Below are 27,550 nucleotides of genomic sequence, written 5' to 3' on the forward strand. Positions count from 1 at the left end.
ACCGTTGACAGCAGTTTCGCTGCGACAACTTCCTTTGTTAAGGACCCCAAGTCACCCAAGACAACTATGTCACTTTTTTTCAAAGCAATAATGCTTCCTAAAAAAAAAAAAAAAAGGACATATTTTAATCGACCCACATTTTGTATTGATGAATTCCATTAAGCTGTGTTAGAAACGTTTAAGAGTCAATGTTACTGTTATTGTCGGATCAGGCAGAGCCGCAGAGGAGAAGGACGGAGACAGGCGTTATGCTTGGACACCCCTCCGGGAAGTAAACACCAAAAAATGAAAATGTCTGATGTCTCGGATCAGTGAAATTGAGATTTTATTCATCGGAAATCGCCACTGAAACGAGAAGGAATGGACCGGTTCGCCTGGTCAAACGGTCTCCTGGAAATGAACGAAACGTGTGTGATCCAACAGCGCGGGGTCAAACTATATGACGGAGATGAGAAGGTAAAGGTTGTGCCTTTGGGGATGTTTCTCTGTTCCCTTTGACAATCCTCCATGTCTCATAGTCACAGCTGTCACTTCGTGAGCTTAGAATTATAAGGTTCTATCTCCATTTGTGTCAAAATTGATTTTCTTTTTTTTTACATAATCTGATCCATTAGGTGTTTATTAATGCCTGTGTGGTGTTATTTTTTAAATGTAGATTTTTTGTGTGTGTGTTAGTAATTCATAAAATACAAAGGTTCCATCTCACAAAACATAATGGAATGTAAAAACGTAATATCTCTGAACTGCCCTAAACGGAGATAGAACCTTATCATTCTAAACGGAGATAGAACCTGATCATTCTAAACGGAGATAGAACCTTCTCATTCTAAACGGAGATAGAACCTTATCATTCTAAACGGAGAGAGAACCTTCTCATTCTAAACGGAGATAGAACCTTATCATTCTAAACGGAGATAGAACCTTATCATTCTAAACATCACGATTCGCAGGCATTCACTCTTGACTCTTTGTTGTAACACTTCTCTACAGACTTCAATTGAGTGTCGATTATTTCACCGATTCTTTCTTTTTTTGTCTTTTTGTGCCAGGCCAAGCTGGATGTCGGAATTGCTTTGCTGAGTACTCACCGGTTAATTTGGAGGGACATAAAGAATAATGTACGGTGCCAATGTGATTGAATACTTTGGTAGCTAGATACTATGAATGAATGAATGGTCTTTATTGTCATTAATACAGTACAGGTACCATACAACGACATTTAGGAGGGGGGGCTCCCCTGGTGTTAGGAAAAAAATACTAAAAACAAGAAGGGAAAAAGAGCTGGTTTACATAAATAAAGGCTATATACACTATCCACTATACTATACTATACAAATAAAACACTGTGCTGTACTCTATGCTATGCTATAAATATCCTAACATTTCCTATCTCTGAACCTTATGTGCACGAGGGTTGTCATATTGCACATAGTATTATTGCACATTCATTTAAAGTGTTGCAGTTTGCAGGTTTGAAATGTTCACAGTTGTGTTTCAGTATTGCACAGTACCGGTACTATGCTCCCGACCCGTGTTTACTATCAACCTCTGACCCCTTAACGTGTCTCCCTCCCTGCCTGTCTAGGAATGCTGCATAGCCATCCCCTTGTCGCAGATTATCTTCTTCGAGGAGCAAGCTGCAGGAATAGGGAAGAGGTGATTGCCAATGTGTGTCTTGGTAGCTGTCTCTACCAAAAGTATACTTTTTTGTGAGCAATGTTACGTCTGTATTGAAGCTGAATGCCGTGTCTTTTTAGATTCTGAATTTCAAAGAAGACAGTCATTGATCCCTTGAACATGAACTTTTTCCTGACCACACTCTCCCACACTCCTCCACTTAACAGCAATGTTAAGTCTGTATTGAAGCTGAATGCCGTGTCTTCCTAGATTCTGAATTTCAAAGAAGACAGCCTATACAAGTCATTGATCCCTTGAACATGAACTCGTTTTTATCCTGACCACACTCTCCCACACTCCTCCACATACATAACGCTAGCCGCTGGACTTACATTAATGCCATGTAGCCTTATTCTGTTCCCACTGCGCGTAACCAGGGCGCAACTTCCACAGATAGCGAACACACACTGACACACAAATGAATCCTCAGACGCTGGAGTAAAGTTTAGTTTTTTACTCAATCCTCAGAAACATGAGTGGTCGTTTGGTTATTTTGTAAAACTGTAAATAAACATAAGAGTACAATTACTGTAATGCTCAAAACTATACTGTTACACTTTCAACATCAACAGTATGTAGCCAACATATAATATCAATATAGCAATACAAATAGTTATACTTAAATAATATAAGCTATGTATTTATAAACATATACATTATACATTGTAGTTAAACAAGAAAAGAAAAGGCAACTTACAAGCAAAGCCTTTTCCAGGGCAAGAATGTAAACAAAGAGATTCTCCGGAGCTTTTCTCTCAACTAGCTGTTGCACGAGCTATCACGTCTGAACAGTGTGCTCACGTCATGTGACTAATGTTCGTCATGTGACTAATCAGAACCGAAACTGAATAAAGGCAGTAACAAATGTAATGTCATAAAATGTCCACTAGATGTCTCTAAAATGAAAACCTAAGAAACCATGACACTCCCCGTCTGGTATGGAGGAAATACCACTATGAACTAACTCAGGGATACTCAGTCCTTTGGCGACATGAGAAGCACTGTCTCAGATATTGGTCTCAAGAACGTTTTAGCCGTCCCATGTTTGGTGATCTTCACTTCGATTCTTCTGATCTTACCGTCCTTGTCAGGGAATGTCTGGCTGACTAGTCCTAAGGGCCAGTCGTTGCGCTTAGCCTGAGCATCTTTGAGAAGGACCAAATCCCCTACTTTGAGGTTCGGACGTTCCTCTTGCCACTTGCTGCGACTCTGTAGTGTCGTGAGGTATTCATGTCTCCATCGGCTCCAGAAGGTATTTGCAAGGTGCTGAACCTGTTTCCACTGCTGTCTGTGGAGGTCCATATCACTGAAATTTCCCGGAGGAGGAAGTGGAGTGCACATCTTCTGCGTAAGAAGCATAGCTGGTGTTAGAAGAAAAGGAGAGTCTGGATCCATTGAGATGGGGGTGAGAGGTCTGGCGTTGATTATGGCTGTAACCTCTGCCATCAGGGTGGAGAGAACTTCATGAGTCAGGCGAGAAGGGCAAGCCTTGAGCAGCATGGAGTCAAGTATGCGCCTTGATATCCCTATCATCCTTTCCCAGGAGCCTCCCATGTGGGATGAATGAGGTGGGTTGAAGACCCATGAGCAGCCCTCTTCTCCCAGGTACTTTCGAATGCTAGGCATGTTGGGGTCGGTCAGCAGAATGTTCAGCTCTCTGCATGCGCCTGTGAAATTTGTTCCACAATCTGATCTAATCTGTTTGGCAGGTCCTCTTAGACTAAAGAACCTGCGTAGCGCATTGATAAAGCATGATGTGTCCATTGACTCAATCAATTCGATGTGGACAGCGCGCGTACTTAGACATGTGAAAAGAACAGCCCATCTTTTACTGTTTGCCTGTCCTCCTCTTGTGCGTCTTGTGCTTACATGCCAGGGGCCGAAGACGTCCAGTCCCACGTAGGTGAATGGGGGTTCAGTACTCAGGCGATCAACAGGTAGGTCGGCCATCATCTGTTCCGTCACTCTGCCTCTGAGCTTCTTGCAGGTTACACAGTCGTGAAGGATGCCTTTGATCAGTCGTCTTGCTCCCATGATCCAGTACCCTGCAGTGCGGACAGCGCCTTCGGTAAAGACTCGGCCTTGGTGCATCACCCTTTGGTGATGGTGTTCCACAAGTAGCTTTGCGATGTGTTTCCGTCCCGGAATAACAAGAGGGTGTTTTTCCTTGTAGGCGAGATCTGAATGTCTGAGCCGTCCCCCTATTCTCAGGAGGCCTTCTTCGTCGCAATAGGGATTGAGTTTCTTCAGAGGACTACTTCTTGAGATGTCCTTTCCACTTGCTATGCACGCAAGTTCGTCCTTGTAAGCCTCTCCTTGCACGCATTTGATGATGATGAGTTCAGCTTTTGTCAGTTCTTCAGCTGTGCGAGGCTGCTTGCAGTGATGCCATGAACTGCAAGTTTGATCCTGATCTTTGCTGGTAGCCTTACAGGATTCCACGATGTGGATGAGTGAACTTGTTGCTCTCACAAGTCGCTTCCATGAGGAAAAACGCTCGAATCTGTGAGATCCCAGGTGTGTTCTGTCGTTGGGCAGGTTGGTGATGTGTGCCCGCACCTCTATGTCTGAGTCCGGGTTGATGAGGTCAAAGACTTCAGGTGATGATGGTTCCTCTACTTGTAGCAGAAACGTTGGTCCTCTAAGCCAGGTTGTCTCACCTAGCATAGCTGCAGGCACAGAACGTGTGCCAAGGTCAGCTGGGTTATGGCTTGTGGAGATGTAGTCCCACTGGGTTGGTTCAGAAGACCGCCGTATACGCTGCACTCTGTTGCTCACATATACATAGAACCTTCTTGTCTGGTTGCTAATGTATCCTAGGACAACTCGGCTATCTGTATAGAACTTGACAGCATCCAGAGCTATATCTAGCTCGCTTGTGACTAGCTCAGCGACTTCCACACCCAACACGGCAGCTCCCAACTCCAATCTTGGGATAGTGTGAGCCGACTGTGGAGTTAACTTAGCTTTTCCAAGGACAAATCCTACTTGACATTTTTGCTCAACATCAATTACTTGGAGATAGGCGACTGCTGCAATAGCCTTCACTGAAGCGTCTGAGAACACGTGTAGCTCCTTTCTTATGGCTGTTGAGATTGTAGAAGCAGAATAGGTTCTTGGGATCTCCAACTGCCTGAGGTCTTGAAGAGAGCTTCTCCAAGCGTTCCACTCATCTTCCCTTTCTGGAGGAAGAGGAGAGTCCCAGTCGGAGGCTTCGTTTGTGAGCTCTCGTAACAGGATCTTTCCCTGTATCGTAACTGGTGCAACGAATCCAAGTGGATCGAAGAGGCCGTTGACAGTAGCTAGAACACCCCTACGTGTGAAAGGCTTTGTGGATTCTGCTACTTGAAACGTGAAGACATCTTTCTTCAGATCCCAACTCACTCCAAGGCTCCGTTGAATAGGAGTGGGATCGACATCCAAGTTTAGGTCTTTGAGTCCCTTTGCTCGGTCCTCAGCAGAGAATGCTTCCATAACCTCCTGGCTGTTGGAAGCAACTTTGTGAAGTCGCAGGTTCGACACAGCAAGCATCTCCTGTGTCCGCTTCAGTAGGTCCATGGCTTCACGTGCTGTGGGCCTTGACAGGAGTCCGTCGTCAACGTAGAACTCTCTTTCGATGAACTGTTTGGCGTCAGACCCAAATTCTTCTTCACCATGAGCTGCAGCACGTCTGAGACCATAGATTGCCACCGCAGGAGAGGGACTGTTCCCGAATACGTGAACCTTCATGCGGTACTCACATATGTCGTTCCTAGGATCGTTGTCCTCGTACCACAGAAAGCGGAGAAAGTTCCTGTGGTCTTCTTTCACAACGAAGCTGTGAAACATTTGTTCTATGTCCACAGTGACAGCGATCGGTTCTCGTCTGAATCGCACCAGTACTCCTAAGAGGCTGTTATTTAAGTCCGGACCAGAAAGGAGAACATCGTTCAGTGACACGCCTTTCCATTTTGCACTGGAATCGAAGACGACTCGAATCTGGCCTGGCTTCTGAGGGTGATAAATCCCGAAGATAGGTAAGTACCAACATTCTTGTCCGTTCTCCAATGTAGGAGCCAGCTCAGCATGATCACGGTCGAAGATGTTCTGCATGAACGCGATGAAGTGCCTCTTCATCTCGGGCCTTTTCTCCAGTGTGTTTTGAAGAGAGGTAAGTCGTGTGAGGGCCTGGCCTCGGCTGTGAGGGAGTTGCTGACGTGGTGTTCTGAATGGCAATGGTGCCACCCAGCTGTTGCAGTCATCCATATACATTTCTTTGTCCATGACCTTTAAGAACAGTCTGTCTTCAATAGAGAGTCCAATCTTGTTGTCATCCTTGAAGATGGTGCTCCCTAAGTTGCATTCCCGGATACTGTGGGTGCCTTGCGCTGGGGCAATCTGATGTGCTGGCTTCGGAACATATTGCTCCTTCACCTGGATCCTGTTTGGACATGGGCTGAAGAATGAAGGGCGTTGGTTCTCAAGCACATTGGTGCGGTAGCTTTGGATGTCTGAAGGCTTGTGGGCTGCCTCTAGGCAGACTTCTCCTATGATGACCCATCCCAGGTCGAGTCGTTGTGCGTAGGGGGCGTCATGTGGACCGTTCCGTTGCTCCCGCACTTTATGAACTCTAAGGATGTCTCGGCCTAGCAAGAGAAGGATCTGTGCTTTAGAATCCAAAGGTGGTATACCATATGCTATGGGCTTGAGGTGGGAATGATGCAACGCTGCTTCTGGCGTAGGTATCTCAGCTCTTTCGGTGGGAATGTTGTTACACTCTATTAGTGTAGGTAGTGTCACTGTTGTAGCTCCATCCACAGATTCCACCACAAAGCCTGTGGCTCTCCTTCCTGTCATCTGAGTTGTACCTGCACATGTACGAAGTGTGAATGCTGAATCTGACCCCTTGATGTGGAACATATCAAAGAATTCAGACCTTGCAAGCGACCTGTTGCTTTGGTCATCCAGCACAACATATGCTCTGGTTGCTCTCTCTGGGTGTGCTTCTGGGAATATATTCACCAGGCAAATCTTCGAGCAGGATCTGCCGCTTTGACCCTCTCCACAGACTTCTGTGCAATTTGAGGTGACTGCAGATTGGTCTGATCCTCCTTCTCCCTCCCCGCCATCCTCAGATGGGGCTGGAGGCGGAGGTCCTGGATGAAGAGCCGTGGTGTGGCTGTTACTCTCACATTCCATGCACTTGATGGCTGTGGTGCAGTTCTTGGCTAGATGAGTAGTTGTGGAACAACATCTGAAGCAGACACCGTTGTCTTTGAGGAAGGCCTTGCGCTCCTCGAGGGGCTTGCTTCTGAAACCTCTGCAGCGTGTTAGGGGGTGTGGCTTCTTATGGAGAGGGCATAGTTTTTTTATGTCCACTGCTGTTCGGCCTGAACCGTCTTGTGTGTCTTTCTCGTGAGAGACATCTGTCTTATGTGCAGAGACCATGCTCTTACTTTGTCTCTTGAATGGCTGCTCTGACTTCATCTGGGCTGTGTTACTCATCGATAGCCTGAAGCTTAGGTCATTGCGAGCTCGTGCCTCTTTGGTGATGAACTCGCAGAAGAATGTGAATGGGGGAAAAACTACCTGTCGCTCAGCTTTGTATCTGGAACCCTGTGATATCCATTTCTCTTGGATGTTGTAGGGCAACTTGTCTACGATGGGCAAAATGCCGCGTGAAGTGTCCAAATAGCTCAAACCAGGCAGGTAACCTTCGAACATGGCTGCTTCCAACTCTTGGAGAAGGTCACTTAGCTCTCTCAGCTTCACAGGATCTTTATTGCTGATCTTTGGGAAGTTCTCCAGCCTGTCGAAGAGGGACTTTTCAATTACCTCTGGAGACCCGAAGCACTCTTCTAAGCGCTCCCAAGCTTTGCATAGACCTTGAGATGAATGACTTACATGTACTGCTCTTATTCGTTTCACGTGCTTTGCAGATTCACTCCCTAACCACTTAATCATGAGGTCCATCTCTTCATTAGCACTGAGTAGTAGTCCGTCAATGGCGTTCTTGAAGGACGACTTCCATGCCCAGTAATTTTCTGGGTGATCATCGAACTTGGTGAGACCGGAGGTTACGAGGTCTCTGCGTGCTAGGTACCGAGCCACATCACTGATGTCGGTTGTGTCACCGCTTCCTGTTGGTTTGTATGGTGAACCCTTGGGCCTGCTGGGTGTGGGCTGCTCTGATGTGGGCTGCCCTGATGTCTTTGGCCTACTAGGTCGCAGTGATGGAGAGCTGTGCTCATGCTTCCCGGTGGAGGAGTTCTGTCTCTCGTATGAAACAGTCAGACGCTGTCTGGGTGGTGAGGAGGATCTCAGCCTATGGACAATCGGTTCCAGATTGGCTATAGAGTCCTTAACATCTTCGGCAGATAGTGGTAGCTGTTGCTGTTGTTCTACGTACTGGCGTGTGCGGTCAACAGTGGCATGAATGACAGTTTCGATACCGTTGTTTTCTTCCTCCGCTGCTGCTTCAAGAACATTAGCTTCAGCGATGGCTTCTGCCACTTCTTTCTCATGCAGCAAGTTCTTTAATTTTGCTTCCATTTGGGCTTTTTCAATCATAATCTCTGATTCCATTTTTGCATAGCCAGCACGTGTGCGTGCTACTTCCACTTTGACACGTGCATTGACAGCTGCCCTACTGGCTGTTGATTTAAAAGACCTAGATGTGCTAGAGGCCACTGACCTTGTCTCAGCATTGCTCAACTCTTCCATCATGAATATTGCTGTGTGCTTGGCGTGAGCAAGGATGATGGGGAGCAGTGCTTGCGCTGAAGATCTCTCTCCTTGAGTCTATCTGCCCGCTGAGTGGTTGCTTTTTTACTATTCTGTTCCCACTGCGCGTAACCAGGGCGCAACTTCCACAGATAGCGAACACACACTGACACACAAATGAATCCTCAGACGCTGGAGTAAAGTTTAGTTTTTTACTCAATCCTCAGAAACATGAGTGGTCGTTTGGTTATTTTGTAAAACTGTAAATAAACATAAGAGTACAATTACTGTAATGCTCAAAACTATACTGTTACACTTTCAACATCAACAGTATGTAGCCAACATATAATATCAATATAGCAATACAAATAGTTATACTTAAATAATATAAGCTATGTATTTATAAACATATACATTATACATTGTAGTTAAACAAGAAAAGAAAAGGCAACTTACAAGCAAAGCCTTTTCCAGGGCAAGAATGTAAACAAAGAGATTCTCCGGAGCTTTTCTCTCAACTAGCTGTTGCACGAGCTATCACGTCTGAACAGTGTGCTCACGTCATGTGACTAATGTTCGTCATGTGACTAATCAGAACCGAAACTGAATAAAGGCAGTAACAAATGTAATGTCATAAAATGTCCACTAGATGTCTCTAAAATGAAAACCTAAGAAACCATGACAAGCCTAATGACCAAGCTTATGCAATATAAACCGTAAAGCAATACAACCCTCCACTTTGTCATGCAGATATCAAATAGATACATACTCCTCTTGGATGTTCACAATTGACATCTGAAAAACATTTCTCCCTGTCTTCAACCCTTTAGTGCAAAGATAGTCATTCACCTGCATCCAGTTCCTGCTGATAAGGAGCCAGGGCCTTACCAGCAGAGCAAGTTCTCCCACATCAAACTGTCCTTCAAAGAACACGGGCAGATTGAGGTGAGCAGGCTCAGTGTGACTGGAGGTAATTGCTGTACTGTGGTGTTCATCGTTATCTCAGCACAGTTAACGGGCCGATTTTGAGTCAGAGAGTTCATTCATTCTTGGGTGGGGCGGCTGTGGCGCTGGAGGTAGAGCCGCCGTCTAATGATCGCAAGGTTGGCTGATCGGCGGTCTGAGCCCCGGCTGGCCACATGTCGAAGTGTCCTTGGGTAAGACACTGAACCCCAAATTGCTCCCAGTGAGCGGGCCGGCGCCTTGCATGGTAGCTTGGTATGTGAATGTGTGTGTGTGAATGGGTGAATGAGATGCCGTTGTAAAGCGCTTTGGATAAAGGCGCTATATAAGTGCAGTCCATTTACCATTTACCATTTACCATCTCAGTTTGAAAAGGCTTTATTATAAAGGAGTTATTGTTGACCTGGCACCATGTGTGTGTGTGTGTGTGTGTGTGTGTGTGTGTGTGTGTGTGTGTGTGTGTGTTTGCGCGCCTGTGCGTGTGCGTGTGTGTGTGTGTGTGTGTGTGTGTGTGCATGTAGTTCCACAGGAGGCTGACTGAGGAGATGACCCAGAAAAGATGGGAGAGTACACCTGTGTCACAGCCCATCCCCACGGCAACGGGATCTAAGGTCATGTGCTTGAGGAGGCAATCATTGCTATCCTTTGTACTCACCTGTCACATATAGCCCAGGGAATTATTTTCAACTGTGAAGTGTTGATCTTTTTTTTTTTTCCATCCCTGAGTGCACTGTAGGCCTACAGTGTTGGCAGGATTCCATATCTCTCGAAGATGTAATGAGCATCACAACCACACAGTGGCACTGTTGTCAATAGAAACGGCAGAGTTCAGGACACACTGTTTAATGCAAAGACTTTTTACTACTGTACAAAGTCATTCACTGGCTCGTTCCATTAGACATACTGTGAGACATAGGCCTACTATTGGCTAAATGGGTTTAGATAGATTAGATCCAACTTTATTGTCATTGCAGAGTACACATATTAGACAACAACATGCAGTTTAGCATCTAACCAGAAGTGAATGAATGAATGAATGAATGAATGGTCTTTATTGTCATTGCTATAGTACAGGTACCAAACAACGAAATCTAGGAGGGGTGGCTCCCCTGGTGTTAGGAAAGAAAAAAAAAAGAAGAAAAAAAAAGAAGGGAAAGGAGCTGGTTTACATAAATAAAGGCTATGTACACTATCCACTATACTATACTGTACAGATAGACGACTAGGGTTGTCATATTTCACATAGTGTTATTGCACATTCATTTAAAGAACCTAGGTGCAAATAGTGATATAAAAAACATGGCAATGATAGTGATAGGTACAGTATGGCAAGTACGGTAGTTTAGAAGTATACACAGTTACAGTACAGTGTGTACAGTATGTAAGGTACAGGTCTATAAAAGGGGCAATGTGGAAAAATCTGTTATGTGCAAAGGTAGTATTGTAAACAGCAGTAGTGCAAAGGGTAAAGAGTGATCACATTGACTAGGGGTAGGCAAACCAGCAGTAGGGCAAAGGCTAAATTGGATTGTTCACAGTGTCCGGGGAGGGGGGGGGGGGGGGGGGGGTACTGAGAGTCATTGTACCCCATGGTGGAGGGGGGGGGATACTGTTACTGATACTCTGCCGACACCGGGCTGCCTGGAGGGACTGGATGGTAGGGAGTTTGGTGCCAATGCTCCGCTGGGTGGTTTTTAACACCCGTTGCAGGGCAGGGCTGTTGCGGGCCCGTTGCAGGACCGGTTGGACACTGCAGTTGCCGTACCACACTGTGATGCAGTTGGTTAGGATGCTCTCAATGGTGCAGCGGTAGAAGTTAGTCAGAATCCCGGGAGACAGCCGATAGGATAATAGTATTACATTAGGTACATGTAACAAGATAAGCTATTGAGGTTTAATGTTTAATGTAAAACAAGACAGTGGCAGAGGTATGTGTATGTGCAGTGGCCATGACCAACTAACCTTTTGTCGTTCCTCTCCCTGTGTGTGTGTGAAAATAGTTATTTTTCTGTGTAAATATGTCTCTGTGCATGCTTTATGTGTTTTTGTGTGTATTTGTGTTTGGAATGTTTTTTTCTATCATATTTTTTATGTTAGTACGTAACTCATGTCTCTCCCTCTCTGTGCTGTGCGCCTGCAGACAGGAAGAACACGCGCGGTGGGGATTGTCGGCATCGAGAGGAAGATAGAGGAGAAGAGGAAAGAACAAGACAAAAACATCTCTGAGGTGAGAGAGGAAGAAAAGAAAAAAAAGAAAAGTCTGTCTCTGTGCAACTAGCGTATCGCTTTGTCGAGCATGCGTTAGGATTGTACTAAGAGACACAAGGCTTCCCAACTCATCCAGAGTCTTTGGTTGCTGGCTCTGCAGTAGGAGGGTAGAGTAGTAGAGTAGGAGGGTAGTGTAGTAGAGTAGTAGAGGGCCATTTGGTCTTCTATCTGCACCCTGAGGCTCTGGTAGTAGACATTGCGGCGCTGTGGTTCGTATCGCAATGGCTTCCTGTGTGTGTGTGTGTGTGTGTGTGTGTGTGTGTGTGTGCGTGTGTGCGCGTGCGCGTGCGTGTGTTCAATTAGACGCGTGGGCATTTTTAGTTACCATGAACATGCTTCCAAAGTCTTGATCTGCATTTTAGGGTATCCTCCAATGGAATCAAATGGAATAAAAAGTGGTAACATATTTGGGTTTGATTAAAGGCTTGAGTCCTTCAAGAATGTAGTGTGGTTTTAGCGTAGCTAGAGGGGGAGTGGGGTGGAGGGGGGGGTTGCTCGAATTGCTTTTAAATAATATCTGTGGTGATCTGTGGTTTGGCCTGTTGTTCGACTGTTCTCATACTTGCACTCGCGCTCTTTCCCTCTCAGGCCTTTGAGGACCTCAGTAAACTCATGGTGAAGGTACGAGACTGTTGGATTGATCAGGCGACACGATGGAAACAAACAAACCCTTCTCAACATTTAAACAAGTGCTCTTCATCATCTTTATCATCATTCTTTGTGACCTGATGTGTGTGTGTGTGTGTGTGTGTGTGTGTGTGCGTGTGTGTTTCACCTAAAGGCTAAAGAGATGGTGGAGCTGTCCAGGTCCATCGCCAACAAGATTAAAGACAAACAAGGATCCATCTCAGAGGATGAGGTATGGTATGCTCTTCATCATCATCATCATCATCATCGATACTATCATCATCATCATCATCATCACTATGCTCCCATGAACAGTTCAACTGCTGGTTCACAGGAGTAAACCTACTCGCTGTCTTTCAAGCTTCACAGAGACAAACAAAGCGCGGTGTGAAAGACCAACGACTATCACAGCACCAACTGGCCTATTCACGTTTGAGGAAACACTGTCTTAAAAAAACAGTGCACTCCCTCTCCAGATTGCTGGAGGTTAAGCTAACCTGTTTGCGTCTGAGACGGTCCACGTGACCTCCCAGCTCTGACTTTAATACTCCTATACTTAATAAGGTTTATGGGATTGAGGAGGACAATGATTACCACCCCCACCCCCCCCCCCCCCCCCCTGTACGCTGAAGAGGAATTCTTTCACTGTGCTTACTGGATGGTTTATGTAATCCTTCTGGGGATAGATATCAGTCTACAGTAGTGGGTTAGGTGTACAGCATGTGTGTTGGTGAGGCAGAGAGTGAGTTACAGACAGGCAGTTGGAGGGATGTCCATGTGTGCGCGTGGTTCTGTCGGGTCCTCTGCGGTGGTCCCCCGTGGTGTGTTTAATGAAAGCTTACTTATCCATACTGTTCTCGGCTGACTTTAATATTGAGCACACACACGCATGACCTTACTGACCTGCAGAACCCCCTACAGTATGTCGATCAGTGTGCAGAGCGCTCTCTCCCAACCTACCGTCTCTCTGCCTTGACATGCTGTTGTCATTGTCACTTTTCAAAAAATGCCGGTCGAGAGAGGACGCTGGCGTTGCTTGTTCGCCGCTTCTCCGCCCGAAATCTAGGCGTAATTGCAGTATACAGAATTAAATAGATTGTCCTACAAAGACACTTAGATTTAGATTTAGTCATCTAAAAATTAATTAGACCCCTATACTTTCTTTTATCTATTTTTTTGTTTATTTTTATTTTACTACTCAATCTTTTCAGTTTGTAATAGGGCTGCAACTAACGATTATTTTGGTAGTCGACTAATCTGTTGATTATTTTTTCGATTAGTCGTGTGGCTTTTCGCTGCGCGTAAATGGCGACGCAGAAGCATAAATCCGGCTTAACTAGCTATCTAACCTAACGTTACGCCAAGCTACAGCTGCTCACAGAGCTAGTTGATTGGCTAGCTAGCATTGCTGGCTAGACTACAGACAGCTCACGTTAGTAGGCTACGCTTGGCGCTGTTTATCTTACAGACAGCTCGCTGGTGGACTCAACATAATTGAAATAGCATTCACTTATCAAGCATCATTCATGATCATCCACCATGACTACCTGGTATTTTAATAGCGACCACCCCTCACTTCATTTCATCTCGCGTTCTCCTGGCTTCAACATGGAAAACCCCTGCTACGTAACTTTACATACAAGCGCCTCTGTCTGTCACACGCGTGCCACAGGGCAAATAAATTAATAGCACAAACGCTCATAGCATGTACAGCCCTGTCCATGAGACGTTGTTTTCCAACATGTAACAGTAAAGCTAACATAAACATTACGACCCTAACAATATAACGTTAGCCAGTTGGCTAACAACGTTAGCTAAAACTTACCCAGCTGATTCTTGCATGGCTCCCGTTTTTTTTTTCTTCGTTTTTTCCGGGGGGTTTTTTCCGTTTTTTTTTAAATACGATGCGTCGACACTAAAATTCCACGTCGACGAGTTTTTATGATCGACGTCGTCGATTATGTCGACTAATCGTTGCAGCCCTAGTTTGTAAAGCGTCTTTGAGTGTCTAAAAGCGCTATATAAGTCTAATTTATTATTATTGTTTGTTGTTGTCCCTTACAGACGATTCGTTTCAAGTCATACCTACTTAGCATGGGGATTGCCAACCCTGTTACCCGGGAAACGCACGGCTCTGGCACACACTACCACCTGCAGCTGGCCAAACAGCTTGGAGACATGCTACAAGCCCCTCTGGAGGTGTGTCTGTGTGTGTCTGTGTGTGTGTCTGTGTGTGTCTGTGTGTGTCTGTGTGTGTCTTGTGTGTGTGTGTGTCTGTGCGTGTCTGTGCATGTCTGTGTGTGTCCGTGTGTGTCCGTGTGTGTCCGTGTATGTCCACGTGTGTCCGTGTGTGTCCGCGTGTGTCCGTGTATGTTCCCACCATAGTCTCATAACGAACCGAAAGTATTTGTTGTTGTTTTTATGTCTTTACATTTTTTTATTTATGTTTTTTTAAATACGTGGTTCACCCTCCACAGTCTCACAAAATCCTGTGGGAAATGCGGTGTATGTATCTGTTCAGAACCGACGCCTGATAGTCTACAGCTCTTTCTCTCTCTCTCTCTCTCTTTCTCTCTCTCTCCCTCCCATTCAGGAGCGTGGGGGTATGATGGCTCTGACTGAGGTGTATTGTCTCGTTAACCGGGCTCGAGGGATGGAGGTTATTAGCTCAAGAGAACACAACAACACACAACACACACCACACCACCCACCCACACACACGTTCAGTGATCAGGTTACATGTACTGACCGAGACTGGACAGCTGCTTTGTCGGTCTCTGATTACAGCAATGTGTGTAACCCACACTGCAGTGCCCGACACACACAAATACACACATCCCGCTTCTTTAACAAACGTTTCTTGACTAATTTAAGATTCTTTGTCTTTTCTGATTGGCGCTAGTATCAAGTGAGTGTAGGATGGCCATCTGTGCTTTAGCTCAAGAAGGATACTGATAATGACACGTTCATGTTCTTAGAAGTCTGTCTGCTAGTGAGTTTGCATTGTGAATACCTAGTGAAGTTTTGCGATGACTTGCTCTTTTCATTGTCCTCTCGTTGTAAATCCATCAGCTCTCTGCCTTCCTCTCTCCTAGCTGCTATCTCCAGAGGATTTGGTGAATGCCTGCAAGATGTTTGAGTCCTTGAAGCTTCCGCTGAGGTAGGAGTGCGCGTGTGTGTGTGTGTGTGTGTGTGTGTGTGTGCGTGCGTGCGTGCGTACGTGCGTGCGTGCGTGCGTGCGTGCGTGCGTGCGTGCGTGTGGGTGTGGGTGTGGGTGTGGGTGTGGGTGTGGGTGTGTGTGTGTGTGTGTGTGTGTGTGTGTGTGTGTGTGTGTTGTGGGTGGTGTGTGTGGTGTGGGTGTGGATGGTTGAGAGAGAGAGCGATAGAAAGGGCAGCAAAGGCGTGTGCGTCACAGAGGAATCGGTCAGGCTTTTCCTGCCCGACTTCCTGTTGTTGGAGGCCGTGTCCGCCCTCCGTGGCTCTGTCACTTCCTGTCACTTCCCACAGTTTCAAAAGAAAACATGGTCCGTTTCCCCGTCGACCAAGTCCTAGTGCCCCCAGTCCTTGCCCTACGTTTTACTAGGTTCACTCAACTAATTAGTGTTACTCAATGACTTTTCGCCCCTGTCTCCATTTCACCATTTACCTTAATTCCCCTTTCTTGCCCCCCTCCCCCCCATCTCTGTCTCTGTCTCTAGGTTGCGTATCTTTGACAGTGGGGTGATGGTGGTCCAGCTTCAGTCTCACAGTGAAGAGGAGATGATAGCCTCAGCACTGGATAATGTATGCTCTAATTATCATTTTACCCATAAGTGTGCAACCGTCTAAGCCTCTGCCTCTGGGTTCCCGCGCTGGTCTTAAAAAGCCTTAAAGTCTAAAATCCATCAATCCAATTTATAAGGCCTAAAAAGGTCTTACATTTCAATTATTCGGTCTAAAATGAGGTGCTAGGTCTTAAAAATGAGATCCTGCAAGGAAATCAGTCCGACCACATCTATTTACGCGGAAATTAATCAAGCTGGAACCAAATAAATGCCAATTCGCTTCCTTTTTTGTCTGTGTGGCAGTGAAATCCCTAATTTGATCACCTCGAGGATGGCAAAAAGCTAGCATATGGTGTTTTTATGGTCTAAAAAGGTCTTAAATTTGACTTGTTGAACCCTGCCTAACCCTAACACGTTTCCCTCTCCTGCAGGTGACTGATAAGGGCTCACTGACTGCAGAGGAGTTTGCCAAACTCCTGGGTCTCTCTGTTCTTCTGTCCAAAGAGAGGTACCACTACTCATTCCCATAAGTAGACTGCAGCTCAACTTTCTATTACTAATATTATAGATATTATCAATAGAATTATTCTTGTTATGGCTAATGTTGCTACTGTATATCATTTTCTTCTGTCTTCCTTTTTTTATTTGTTTCTCTTTCATTTGCTTTCTCTCATTCTCCCCATTTTCTCTTCCTCTCTGTATCCTTCCCTCTCTCTCAGGTTGTTGCTGGCCGAGAAGATGGGCCATCTATGCAGAGACGACTGTGTAGAGGGCCTGAGGTTCTACCCAAACATGTTCTGATCTGTTTACACTCCTCACGTACCACAGCAACTCCTTTAGTTTCTGTGCTCATGGACTGATGTTAAATCTACGTTCTTCCGTGTCCACTGTATATAACCACAGGAGTTGCATATCCTATTATAGTCTGAAAAAACGGTTTTGGGTTGTTTAATGGTGTTCAAAAATCTACTTGGTGGTGGAACCAAAACACACTTATCAGGACTAGATCTAACTGGATCACTGCACAGTCACTGTACTTTATGCTTTGATCGTAGCTACTATGGGAAGAGTAACCTTGTCCTGTAACCCTGTTCTGCCTTTCAGAATAAATTATGCAATGTTATTTTTCTAAAGATTGTTTTGACACTATTCATAGAATTTTCCCCCAGTTGTTTTTGTTTCGAGTCACATGACCCAGTATGGGTGAGGACCAGGCAAGTGCTTCCATCAGTTAGAACGGGTTTCCTCTTTACCGTCGTAGACAGCAATGCAGTTCTATAGATGTGAAAGGTAAAAGGGATTCTGTGTAAGAGTGGGGAACACAACAGTATGGACCCTGCGTTGTAGCTTGGAGTTTTATATTGTGTGTTTTCCCGTCTGTTACCACCAACACTGTACCAGAGTCAGAGTTTAGGTCCAGCTAACTAACATTGCGACAGATTTTTTTTTTTTTTTCAAGACTGAGTGCAACCATAAAGTGAAAGAAAAGAATAACGTAAAGGAATATAAGAAAGATTACAATGCGTTCTCCCCCCAGGAGATATAATGGTTCATACGTTGAAAAGATTCAGAGCCTTGCAGTAGCCTAAGTCTGGTCCTTACTTCATAAAGATATCATATATCACTCCATTCTGTTGTCTGTTCATCAACACTATCTATTGAAAGGAACGGGTCCTCAAGTCTGATTAAATTAGTTTTTGACTTAAATGACTTGTGTTGACTACTGATCTTGTCTTTATTTGTGTTGGATAAACCCACGGTCCTGGGGCAGAAATGTACTGTGTGCGTGTATGTGTGTGTGTGTGTGTGTGTGTGTGGGAGAGAGAGAGAGAGGGGGGGGGAGAGAGAGAGAGAGAGAGAGAGTGTGTGTGTGTGTGTGAGAGAGAGAGAGTGTGAGAGAGAGAGTGTGTGTGTGTGTGTGTGTGTGTGTGTGAGAGAGAGAGCGCGTGTGCGTGCACGTGTGTGTGAGGAAATAAGCAGGTCAACCTGTATTACTCAAGCAAATTATTATTATGTACTTAATAACTTAATTAGATCATCCCTGGGCTACACCACCCCAAGACACATTATTCTGAACTATACTTATGTTGAGAGTTGAGCACACCTTTTCCTTCTGTTCACTGTGTTACACCCCCAATACTGGCCTGATTGGAGTATTAGCAGTGACAATATTACAATATTTATCTCTAATGTAATGCTGTGTGGGGCAGTTTGTACAGAGATTAGTCCAGCTCTTTGTTCTCATTGTCTGCTGGGCTGAGCGGTAAACTGTAGTTTAGTCTAGTCTATTCTATTACTCTAGATCAGCATCCTGTTTTCCATAGGCTCTCCTCAGAGCACGAGAGCTTACCGGGCTCCGGGAGATTAGGTTATCCCCCATGTGGCTACTTCATTGATAGTTATTGGATTCAATTGGTACAGGAGACTTCAGCCAACGACCTGAAATAGACCTTGGTATGGTAGTCAGTGATCCGCAGACTGTACTTTTGTGTATTGTATTAAGTGCAGTTAATGGACCCCGTTTATGCAAGTTGGGCGTGTGTTTAATTTCCTGGATAGCGTTTATGACAGTCACTGTTCTAACTTGTCCCTCAGACACAGGTCTGGGATCTTGCTCAGATTTGTCTACCTTGTTCTGTGACCTGATGCTGGCTCAGTCAGATTGAAGTATTAATAATATGTCATATTCTGAATGAATAAGGTAAAGAAACAAGTATCTCAACAGCCTCCCAACTCCTCTTCCCCTACACACAGTCTATTCTGAACCCATCCCCCCAAAAAGGAGAGAACCCTGACCTAGAAGACCGTTTTTGCCCTGGTTTATCCCACTTGCATTTTGCAGTCCTCATTTTACACAAGCTTACCATAGCCGCAGCCAGTACTCAAGTTGTAAAAGAAAATCAGGGGGGATGGTGGATTTTATCATATGGGGACAATTTTAGCATCCCTCAGCGTCAGTAACTAAAAAATGTCATTGCATGTGTGCGTGCCCCCTCCCTCGCTCACAGTATTTTACTCATTATGCGCAAAACTAAATGTTGAAATAGCAGTAATACCATGTTCATTGATAAAACGACATAAGGGATGGAAAGGGGGGGTGGACGTTTTAGAAGGGGGATGATTTTGACTGTTTTTATTTCAGGGGGGGGTGCCAACAACTTGCGTGTTGGCCGCAACCAAGAGCTCTGATTTAGGGTAGGTCTTTAAGCACTCGTCCCTTAACTACAGGATGCTCTAGCAGCTGTTCTGGCTTGGTTTCTTCAGTCATACCTGCCATGTACCTCTTCTATGGCACATGTGTTGTTTAACCCTCTGATGACCCAGTGTGAGTGCTGTATGGGCCTGCTATCCCACCTGAGACAGGTAAAAACCTGATGCATCTCATTCACCACCTGTGACATGTGACCCATTCTCCTTGAAGAGCCATGGAGAGGAAGGTGTTCTTGATGGAATGAGTGACATACTGTATAGTGGAAATCAATTAATCATACACATGTTGAATTGTGGGCTACTGTTCTTGTGTTCTGATGCCTTTCCTCGTGTTTGCCCCCAATGATTCTGAGGTTTATTGTGTTGAATAATGAACATAACAATAACATATTATGCCGCACCACAAGTGAAGTTAGTTGTTAGTTAGTAGTTTTTGTCAAAATTGAGTTTTTTACATAATCTGATCCATTAGGTGTTTATTAATGCCTGTGTGGTGTTATTTTTAAAATGTTGACATTTTTTAGTTAGTAATTAATAAAATACAAAGGTTCCATCTCACAGAACATAATGGAATGTAAAAACTTTGACGCTCAATATCTCTGAACTGCCCTAAACGGAGATAGAACCTTATCATTCTAAACGGAGATAGAACCTTATCATTCTAAACGGAGATAGAACCTTATCATTCTAAACGGAGATAGAACCTTATCATTCTAAACGGAGATAGAACCTTCGAATTCTAAGCTCACGACATACCGCCCCATTTAACCGAACGAATGAGCCGTGTAACTGTTGTGGATGTGAGCGTCCAGTGGGTGCGCGGTCACGATGACGCCCTGACACGCACGCGCGGAGACGGTCGCTCTCGCAACGCAACAGGCTCTCACGGACGCGCGCACCTAAATTGCCCTCTGCGTAGATCTCCCTATCAGCCGTCGGTCGGAGCAGTAACTGATCGACTTTCTATAACTCTCCATCGATGGACACGGTGACGTTCCTGTAGTTGCGGTGGGACAGTTCGTCATGTAGACTATTCGTGTGGAGTAATGGTTTGCTGAGTCTACAGGAAATGTGAGTAGCCTACTTTATACATGATTATATGATGCCAGACCGCTTTTTAAATATAATATAATAGCCTAACTGTATTATCTTATTTTATAGTTGATGTAATTGAACAAGCGGCCAATGAAAGACAAGACGGGCCCTTGCATACTTAATCTAAGCTTTTAGAGAGGGTAAATAATAATAAAATCTCTTCCTAGGTCTTTTTGAGACGTCTGGAAATGTTTTTACATGTCTCTTATGATATGCATATGACATATCTAGGATGTCCATAGTGCAGAGCCACAGAGCCATACGATAATAATGGTATATATATATATATATATATATATATATATATATATATATATATATACAGTGTTGTGTATTCATGACTCTTTTGTACAGTGGACTAGGACAGAGATCTAGCCTGTGGGTTTGGCTGCTGCTCTGACATGTTGAGCCCTTCCACAGTGATTTGGAGGAGAGGGAAAGTTGGAGTCAGTTGGTTGTTACACAGCATATTTGGCAACATCTTCTGCAAAACAATAATTTTTCTTTCCGAAAGCAGACATGACAGAAACGAATACAATCCATTTTGAGAAGGTTTACATTTGAGTGTCATTGGGCTTCCCCCCACATACATGTGGCATCCTTGATAAAGATAGAATATGGAAAATGAACTAAGTAAGTAGTATGTGTAGACTTTTACAGTATACTGTTGGTGCTGTCATTAAATGACATATCCTAGCTGTGTGGGAAGTCTTTCTATATCAAGTCTGATTCACCTCCTAAGCTCGCAGAAATAACAGGAGAGATCCTCAGGCCTCAACACCTGTTTAACACGTTTAAGATGTAAGGATTGAGTAATAATTAAAGCTGACGAGGCCTATCATTCATTCCACATGAATGACTGCACTATCCCAAAAGTAAATTTTGGCAGGCTAACCTCATACAATGCAATACAATAGATAATAACACATCACAATACAATAGCTAATAACTTGATTAATGCCTTCATGAGAGACTGACAGCATTTTCTTTTTCATTTTATTAAAGAGGGAATATAGACTGTGACCAGAGGAAATTTCAGGAAGTGGCAAAGTTATTTTGGACTCTTGTTCCTGACACACTGGATGGAGAAAAAAAAACAATATGAGAGAGAGACCTCCCCATTGTGCTTTGTTAACATCCTGGGGATTCAAATGTAGCAGCTGTGATTTCTGATTTATTTACTTCTTGGCGCACGCACACACACAGAGCACACACAGAGCACACACACACACACACACACACACACACACACACACACACACACACACACACACACACACACACACACACAAAACCAGACAAGACAGTGTGATTACGGGGTCTACCTTCTGACTAGGTTTTATTTGTGAAGGAAAAGGGATAACCTTGAGGTAACGTCTGTATTGATACATTATCGATACAAATGATGCACCTTTTACAGCACTAAACTAATCCTTAGTGTGTAAGCTTGTGATAGGGGCATGTTGTTGACATGCGTCGATGTTTGTCGTTGTTTGCTGTCATCTTGATTGGCCTGGGGGGTATTCCATCAACATCGCTAAAGGAAAATCGCTAAAGGTTTATTCTGATAGGTCTCGCGAGAGTTCTTAAAAATATCCAGGCATATTCTGATAAGTCTCGCGAGAGTTATCAAAAATAAGCCTGGATTTTCCTTTAGCGACGTTGATGGAATACCCCCCCTGTAGTGACATTCCATGTGATTGACTTGTCGTTAACTCTCAGAGCCCTGGGATGGTGGAGGAGGAGGGTCATGTGGTGTAGCAGGGGTCCCAGGCACACGCATCGGAATGCCACAGGGTTCCTTCTCACTATTGCCATTCCTGCTGGCGCTCATGGGATACGGTGAGTGACCATTTTTTTTGCACTACTTGCTTTTTAATTGCTTTTAATTGCTTTTTATTCTTATTATTCTTATGTTGCCTGTTTGCACCAACTACCACAGCAAATTCCTTGTATGTGAAAACCTACTTGGCGAATAAAGTCATTCTGATTCTGATTCTGATTCTGATTCTGATTCTGACAAGGCTCAAGGTACAAGGGACAAGGTAGCTGTTTCGTTTGGGTATATAGTCAATTGCTGCACACTCAATTGCTGTTTATATATAAACCATGCTTTCATCTCAGCTTGCTATAAAGAGTAGTGTACCACCTGCTATTGTGTTGCCATGAGAGCCCCTTTAAACCGGCAACGGGTGAAGGAAGCTCAGTGGGGGGAGGAAAAGGAGGGAGGCAGGGAGGGAGGGAGGGTGAAGAAGGGAGGGTCAGTCTCTTTCCCCTCCCCACACCCTCTTCCTTTATGAGGGAGGGCCTTTGTCAGGACTCAGGATGTGATCTACACCCAGCGGTATTTACACATCACAATACCACTCCAGCCCAGTGCAACGCTACGGAGACCCAGCAGAGTTGTATGATTGATAATCATCCCCATCCTCTCCCTCCTGTTTTTTATCTCTCCTCTAGCTATGGCTGTGCTCCAACTTTGGCCTTCTCTCCATGTTGCCCTTAGCAACGGCAGCGTGTTTGTCGACTTCAGTGCAGACTGCAACGCCACCGCCACCGACTGCAACTTGACCCTGTCTCTGGTCGACACAGACACCAAGACAACAGTCCTGACCAGAGTCCTTCCTGTCAACCAATCAGAGGGGAGGTTAGAGTTCAACTGCTCCTGCTTCCTGTATGCTGGAACATTCCGATTCCTTCTGGAGCGGCAGACCAACGATGCCACCTCTAACGCTAACGTTACTGTAACTGACAGTAGCACTAATGGCGCTACCTGGTGGTGGAGTCCGGAACTGCAGGTGCAGTGGCCCACCTTCCACATTGGCGTGGAGAGGTCCAGCAACCACTCAGGCTCCTTCCAGGTAAAGGTTGGATATATTTGGATGACAGCTTTTATCAGGAAAGTTGATGTTAAGGTGTTACATTTAGGCGTTGCATTTAGATAGATCAATGACATATCAAGCACAGATGAATCACTCGCCAATCCTTCTTCCTCTCCTCCCAGGTTGGGATCTCGACCAACGACCACTTCCAGCCTTGCTCCGGCGGCGTCGACTCCGCCCTCTTCTTGGAAGTGAGCTGGTTGGAGTTCAACCAGATCGGTCGAAACAGCATCGACAAGGTCCGCGCCCGCACGCGCCACCCCATCAAAGCTCTGCGCTCCCAGAACATCGAGCTGGCCTGCGCCTTCCCCTTCACAGAGAGAGACTTCATCAGGGTGGCCCTGAGGTCCCCTCACACGGCCGTGGACGTGAAGAGCTCGGGACCCCTCTACCTGTCGCGCATCTTCTCCTACAAGCTCCTGGTGGAGAACGCTAACGCCTACCGGACAGGCTGCGAGGGGAGCGTCTCTGTGAGGCTGCTCACCCCTCCCTGTGCACACATCAACGGGAAAGTACAACTGTATCGCGATGGAGGTATGGGGAGGGGAGGCTCCCCTGGGTTGGGGACTGGGGGCACGGGGACGGGGACGGGGTTGGGTGTTATCGGACCAGAGGAGCCTTCCTCCCCACCCCTGGCCTTCCACTGGCTGACACAGGGGGAGAACGAGACGGAGTTCAACTGCTCTGTGTTCGACCCGGGGAGGAACAAGTACTGCTTCCGCTTCGTGCTCAACTTCAGCCGCTCCCCCAGCCCGGCTCAGAGCTGTCTGGTGGTCCACAGGAACGCAGGTGAGACCACCCAGCCTCCTGGCTGCCTATCGTTAGCCTCATAGCATAATTGCCTAAGTCACACTTCACTTGTGGTCAGCCGAGCCATCTTTGTATGTAGTGTCAAAAATGCCCTATGTCAAAGAGATGACTTGGGCAGATAGTGGAATTTTGGAATGTAACAAGCATTCTGATGGCATAGGCAATAATGCACAGTGAATCAGCAGTGATTAGGAGAGTAGAGTTCTCAATTTGACCAAATGAAGGCAATTATGCTATGAGCCTAACGAAAATCAATAGGTATTTAACCTTAGGGTCAGAGTCATTAGCAGTCAGATACATTCCACCACAATTCTTTAGCTTATGCTATTTTACAACACCAGTCCCGAGATGGACTTTGAAATGTAGTAAAACGTAAGACTCTCTGCTATCATGTTTAGATATTTGATTGTATTGTTCTCTCCTCATGGTTCAATAGACATTGCTATTTTGGGAATCCTCCGGGATAACATATAGACTAGATAGATAACATAGTCTGGTTCAGAAATGAGATCAAGGTATTCTGAATGTTATTAGATTCTAGTGATGTCTCTCTCTCTCTCTCTCTCTCTCTCTCTCTCTCTCTCTCTCTCTCTCTCTCTCTCTCTCTCTCTCTCTCTCTCTCTCTCTCTCTCTCTCTCTCTCTCTCCCTCCTTGCCCCTTTCTCTCTGCAGAGGCGTGGGGTCCATGGCAGGCGTGGAGCGTGTGTAGTGTGAGCTGTGGGGAAGGGGTGAGGGAGCGAGTACGTGAGTGTCTGCTGCCCTCTGGTGGTGGTGGGATGCAGTGCACTGGCATGGTGAAGGAACAATCCCTCTGCTCACTGGAAGACTGTACAGGTCTGCTCTCGTCACTCTGTTTCTATCAATGTATATCCTCTCTTCATTATACCCCTTTATCACAGTCCCCTGGTAGGCTGACATCACTCTCCTGTGTTGCTCTTCTTTCTTTATTTCTACCCGTCCGGAGATGGAAAAACACTCAACACTCATCACTCACTCAAACATCTCATTCTTCCATACACCCTCCTCTGTGTGCAACTCAGCGGAGGGATAGAACCTTATAATTCTAAGCTCACGTAATGCTGCCCATACAAGAAATACATACAGCATACTCCCTACAGCGATAGTCGCATATCCTCAATCACCAGTATTCATATCTCTCTTTCTCCTCCTCTCTCCCTCTCCTAGTGCTGCCCCCACCCTCCCCCTCCCTCCCTCCCGCGCCCATGGGTACCAGTCCCCTGAGTGGTAACCTGGTGGCCATGGCTGGTATTTCGCTGTGCCTGGCGGTCATCCTGGCCACTATTCTGGTCACGGTGTGGCGTAAGCTCTGCCAGACCCCTCAGTGCAGCTCTGGACCCCGCGGCTCCATGCACTCTGCCGGGGGACGCAAACTCTCAGACGAGGCCTCCATCTGTGGGCACAGCCTCCAGAGACCCAGCCTCTCCGACAGCCAGGGCCAGGGCCCACAGGGGGGACTGGGGTCGGGGCTAGCCAAGGCTGAGAGGCCTCCGCTGGGCGGTCAGTCGCCGACTCAGCCCCTGGTTCTCCCGCTGGTCCAGGACCCAGACAGGCTGTCTCCCTCAGGGCAGAAGGTGCTGCCGCCCGTCTTTGGGTAAGTTACACGCTGGGTTGGATGGCCTTGATGCCTTGTTTAAAAGTGCTTCGTAATGTTTTGGATTGTTTTAGAGTGTTTTAGATAGTTTTTTGGTGTTTTTTTAATTGTCTCATATTGTGTTTTATTTTATATTGTTGTTTTGATTGTCGCTGCCTTGTCTGTCAGGTCTGTCATGTTGAAGAGGACCACTTCTTTGTGGCGATTTGAGGACTTTTCTGTGTTTTATCCTCATTAGTTATTGAATGTCACACTGTGATTTTATGTATGTGTTCAACAACTTTCAAATAAATCAAATAAAATGTAAAAATCGGGTTTATGTCACATGCTCTGTACACTGGCTGGGGGCTGGTGGCTCATTCCGTTCTATACATATCATAATATCATAAATATCATAATATATCAAATAATAATAAATACATATATAATATAATCATAATAATAATAATAAAATATCATAAATATCATAATAATATAAAATATCATAAATGTCATTCAGATACCGTCTGGCCCAGCAGCAGCTGAAGGAAATGAAGAAGAAAGGGCTGAAGGAGGCTACGCAGCTTTACCACGTCTCCCAGAGCCCTGTCCACGACACCCTGCTGGAGACCTCCGCTACACCCACCTCTGCCTCTACTCCTACCCCAGCTGGGTTCACTCCTTCTGGCCTCTCCCCGAGCCCTGCTCCCCTGGACCTCCAGGACATCCAGCAAGATGCTAACCTCAGCCGCTTCCGTATCACAGTCCCTTTCCCTGAGCACAGAGTCCCACCCCGCACCTCCAGCACCCTGCCGGATAGACTGAGCCCCAGGGTGGAGCTCGTCCTAGGGCCTGCTATGCCTGGGTATGAGGGTGGGGGGAACGCTAAGCGACGAGACCGCACAGCTGACTGGGTGGAGATGGTGGAGAGGAGTGGGTCAGGAGGAGTGGGAGGAGGAGGAGGAGGAGGAGGAGGAGGAGGAGGAAACTCCTACCAGAAGAACCCCAATTTCCGCCGAACCTCTAGTTTCAACGACACCAAGCCCCAGCCCCCTCTCTTCACTCCCTCTCGGCCCTTCAGAGAGAGAAGCATGACCCAGGTCTGTTATATTTATGCTCTGTTATTCTTCTATTGCTCCATGGGTATGACGGAAAAAATGCTGGATATTATAATTATATTGTTATCGTAAACCTTTTTCTTTCTCTTTTACAGGTTGCCCCCAGGACCCTTCCTGAGGGCAGCTGTCGAACCAAGGCAGCCTGGGAGAACCAGCCCTACCCCTCTTACTCCTCCTACCCTATCCCAGAGCAGGGGGTCTCAGACTGGGCCAGGAGCGATCCCCGGCTCCCTGGAGACGACAGGCGGAGACCCTGGGTGGAGACAGCGGCTCCTTGTTTTAGCACTGAACCCAAACACGCAGGGGCCGGCCCCGCAGCAGCCATACCAATGACCGAGCTGCCCGGTAAAACAGACCTCGCGGGGGGGGAGAGAGAGAGGCGGAGGAGTGGTGTGGGGAGAGGGGGGGGCGGAGCGATTTCTGGGATTGGCGGACCTGTATCCCGCGGCGGAGGGACTCAGAGTCTGGGTCTGGAGAGGGCCGAGCGGGCCGAACAGAACTGGAGCCGCCGCGGCCCGTCTCCCATCCAGAGGAACATCCTGGCCCGCAAGCTGAAGGAGGCCCAGTCCTTCTCTCCCGCCTCCGACCAGAGGGGGCGCCAGCAGCAACAGCAGCAACAGCAGCGCCAGCGCAGCTCCACTTTCAGCGCGTCAAGCTCGGAGCAGAGGAAGGGCCGCTGCCGCTCGCTGCCTCTGTCTGGGGACTACAGCAGCAGTGGCTCCCCCTACGGGCTGAGTGAGGCAGAGCAGAGGATGATGGACCTGGACCTGACGTCAGGATACCTGGGGGAGGAGTACTCACCTGAACACATCTGAGAAGAGAGGGATGGGTGGAGAGGAGGAGG

General features: G+C 46.2%; 2 protein-coding genes across 2 annotated transcripts; both read left to right on the plus strand.

Moving 5' to 3' along the window:
- Positions 1 to 360: 360 nt before the first annotated feature.
- On the plus strand, positions 361 to 17,656 carry vps36 (vacuolar protein sorting 36 homolog; the record flags this gene model as incomplete). The annotated part of the gene is made up of 14 exons (XM_080550102.1): positions 361 to 456; positions 1,050 to 1,118; positions 1,586 to 1,656; positions 9,210 to 9,324; positions 9,864 to 9,953; positions 11,483 to 11,569; positions 12,199 to 12,231; positions 12,392 to 12,469; positions 14,302 to 14,436; positions 14,831 to 14,896; positions 15,333 to 15,397; positions 15,936 to 16,020; positions 16,433 to 16,509; positions 16,721 to 17,656. 14 exons carry the CDS (start codon positions 361 to 363, stop codon positions 16,800 to 16,802), a joined length of 1,149 nt encoding a protein of 382 aa, XP_080406228.1. The 3' UTR covers positions 16,803 to 17,656.
- A 2,583-nt stretch (positions 17,657 to 20,239) lies between these two features.
- Positions 20,240 to 27,521, plus strand: thsd1 (thrombospondin, type I, domain containing 1; the record flags this gene model as incomplete). Its single annotated transcript, XM_080549984.1, has 9 exons — positions 20,240 to 20,282; positions 22,029 to 22,148; positions 22,767 to 23,167; positions 23,311 to 23,977; positions 24,670 to 24,831; positions 25,183 to 25,609; positions 26,109 to 26,688; positions 26,802 to 27,051; positions 27,160 to 27,521. The coding sequence occupies exons 2-9, from the start codon at positions 22,094 to 22,096 to the stop codon at positions 27,519 to 27,521; spliced, it is 2,904 nt and encodes a 967-aa protein (XP_080406110.1). The 5' UTR covers positions 20,240 to 20,282; positions 22,029 to 22,093.
- Positions 27,522 to 27,550: the final 29 nt, after the last annotated feature.

The sequence above is a fragment of the Nansenia antarctica genome (assembly GCF_963989245.1).
Source record: "Nansenia antarctica genome assembly, chromosome: 20".
Lineage (NCBI taxonomy): Eukaryota > Metazoa > Chordata > Actinopteri > Argentiniformes > Microstomatidae > Nansenia > Nansenia antarctica.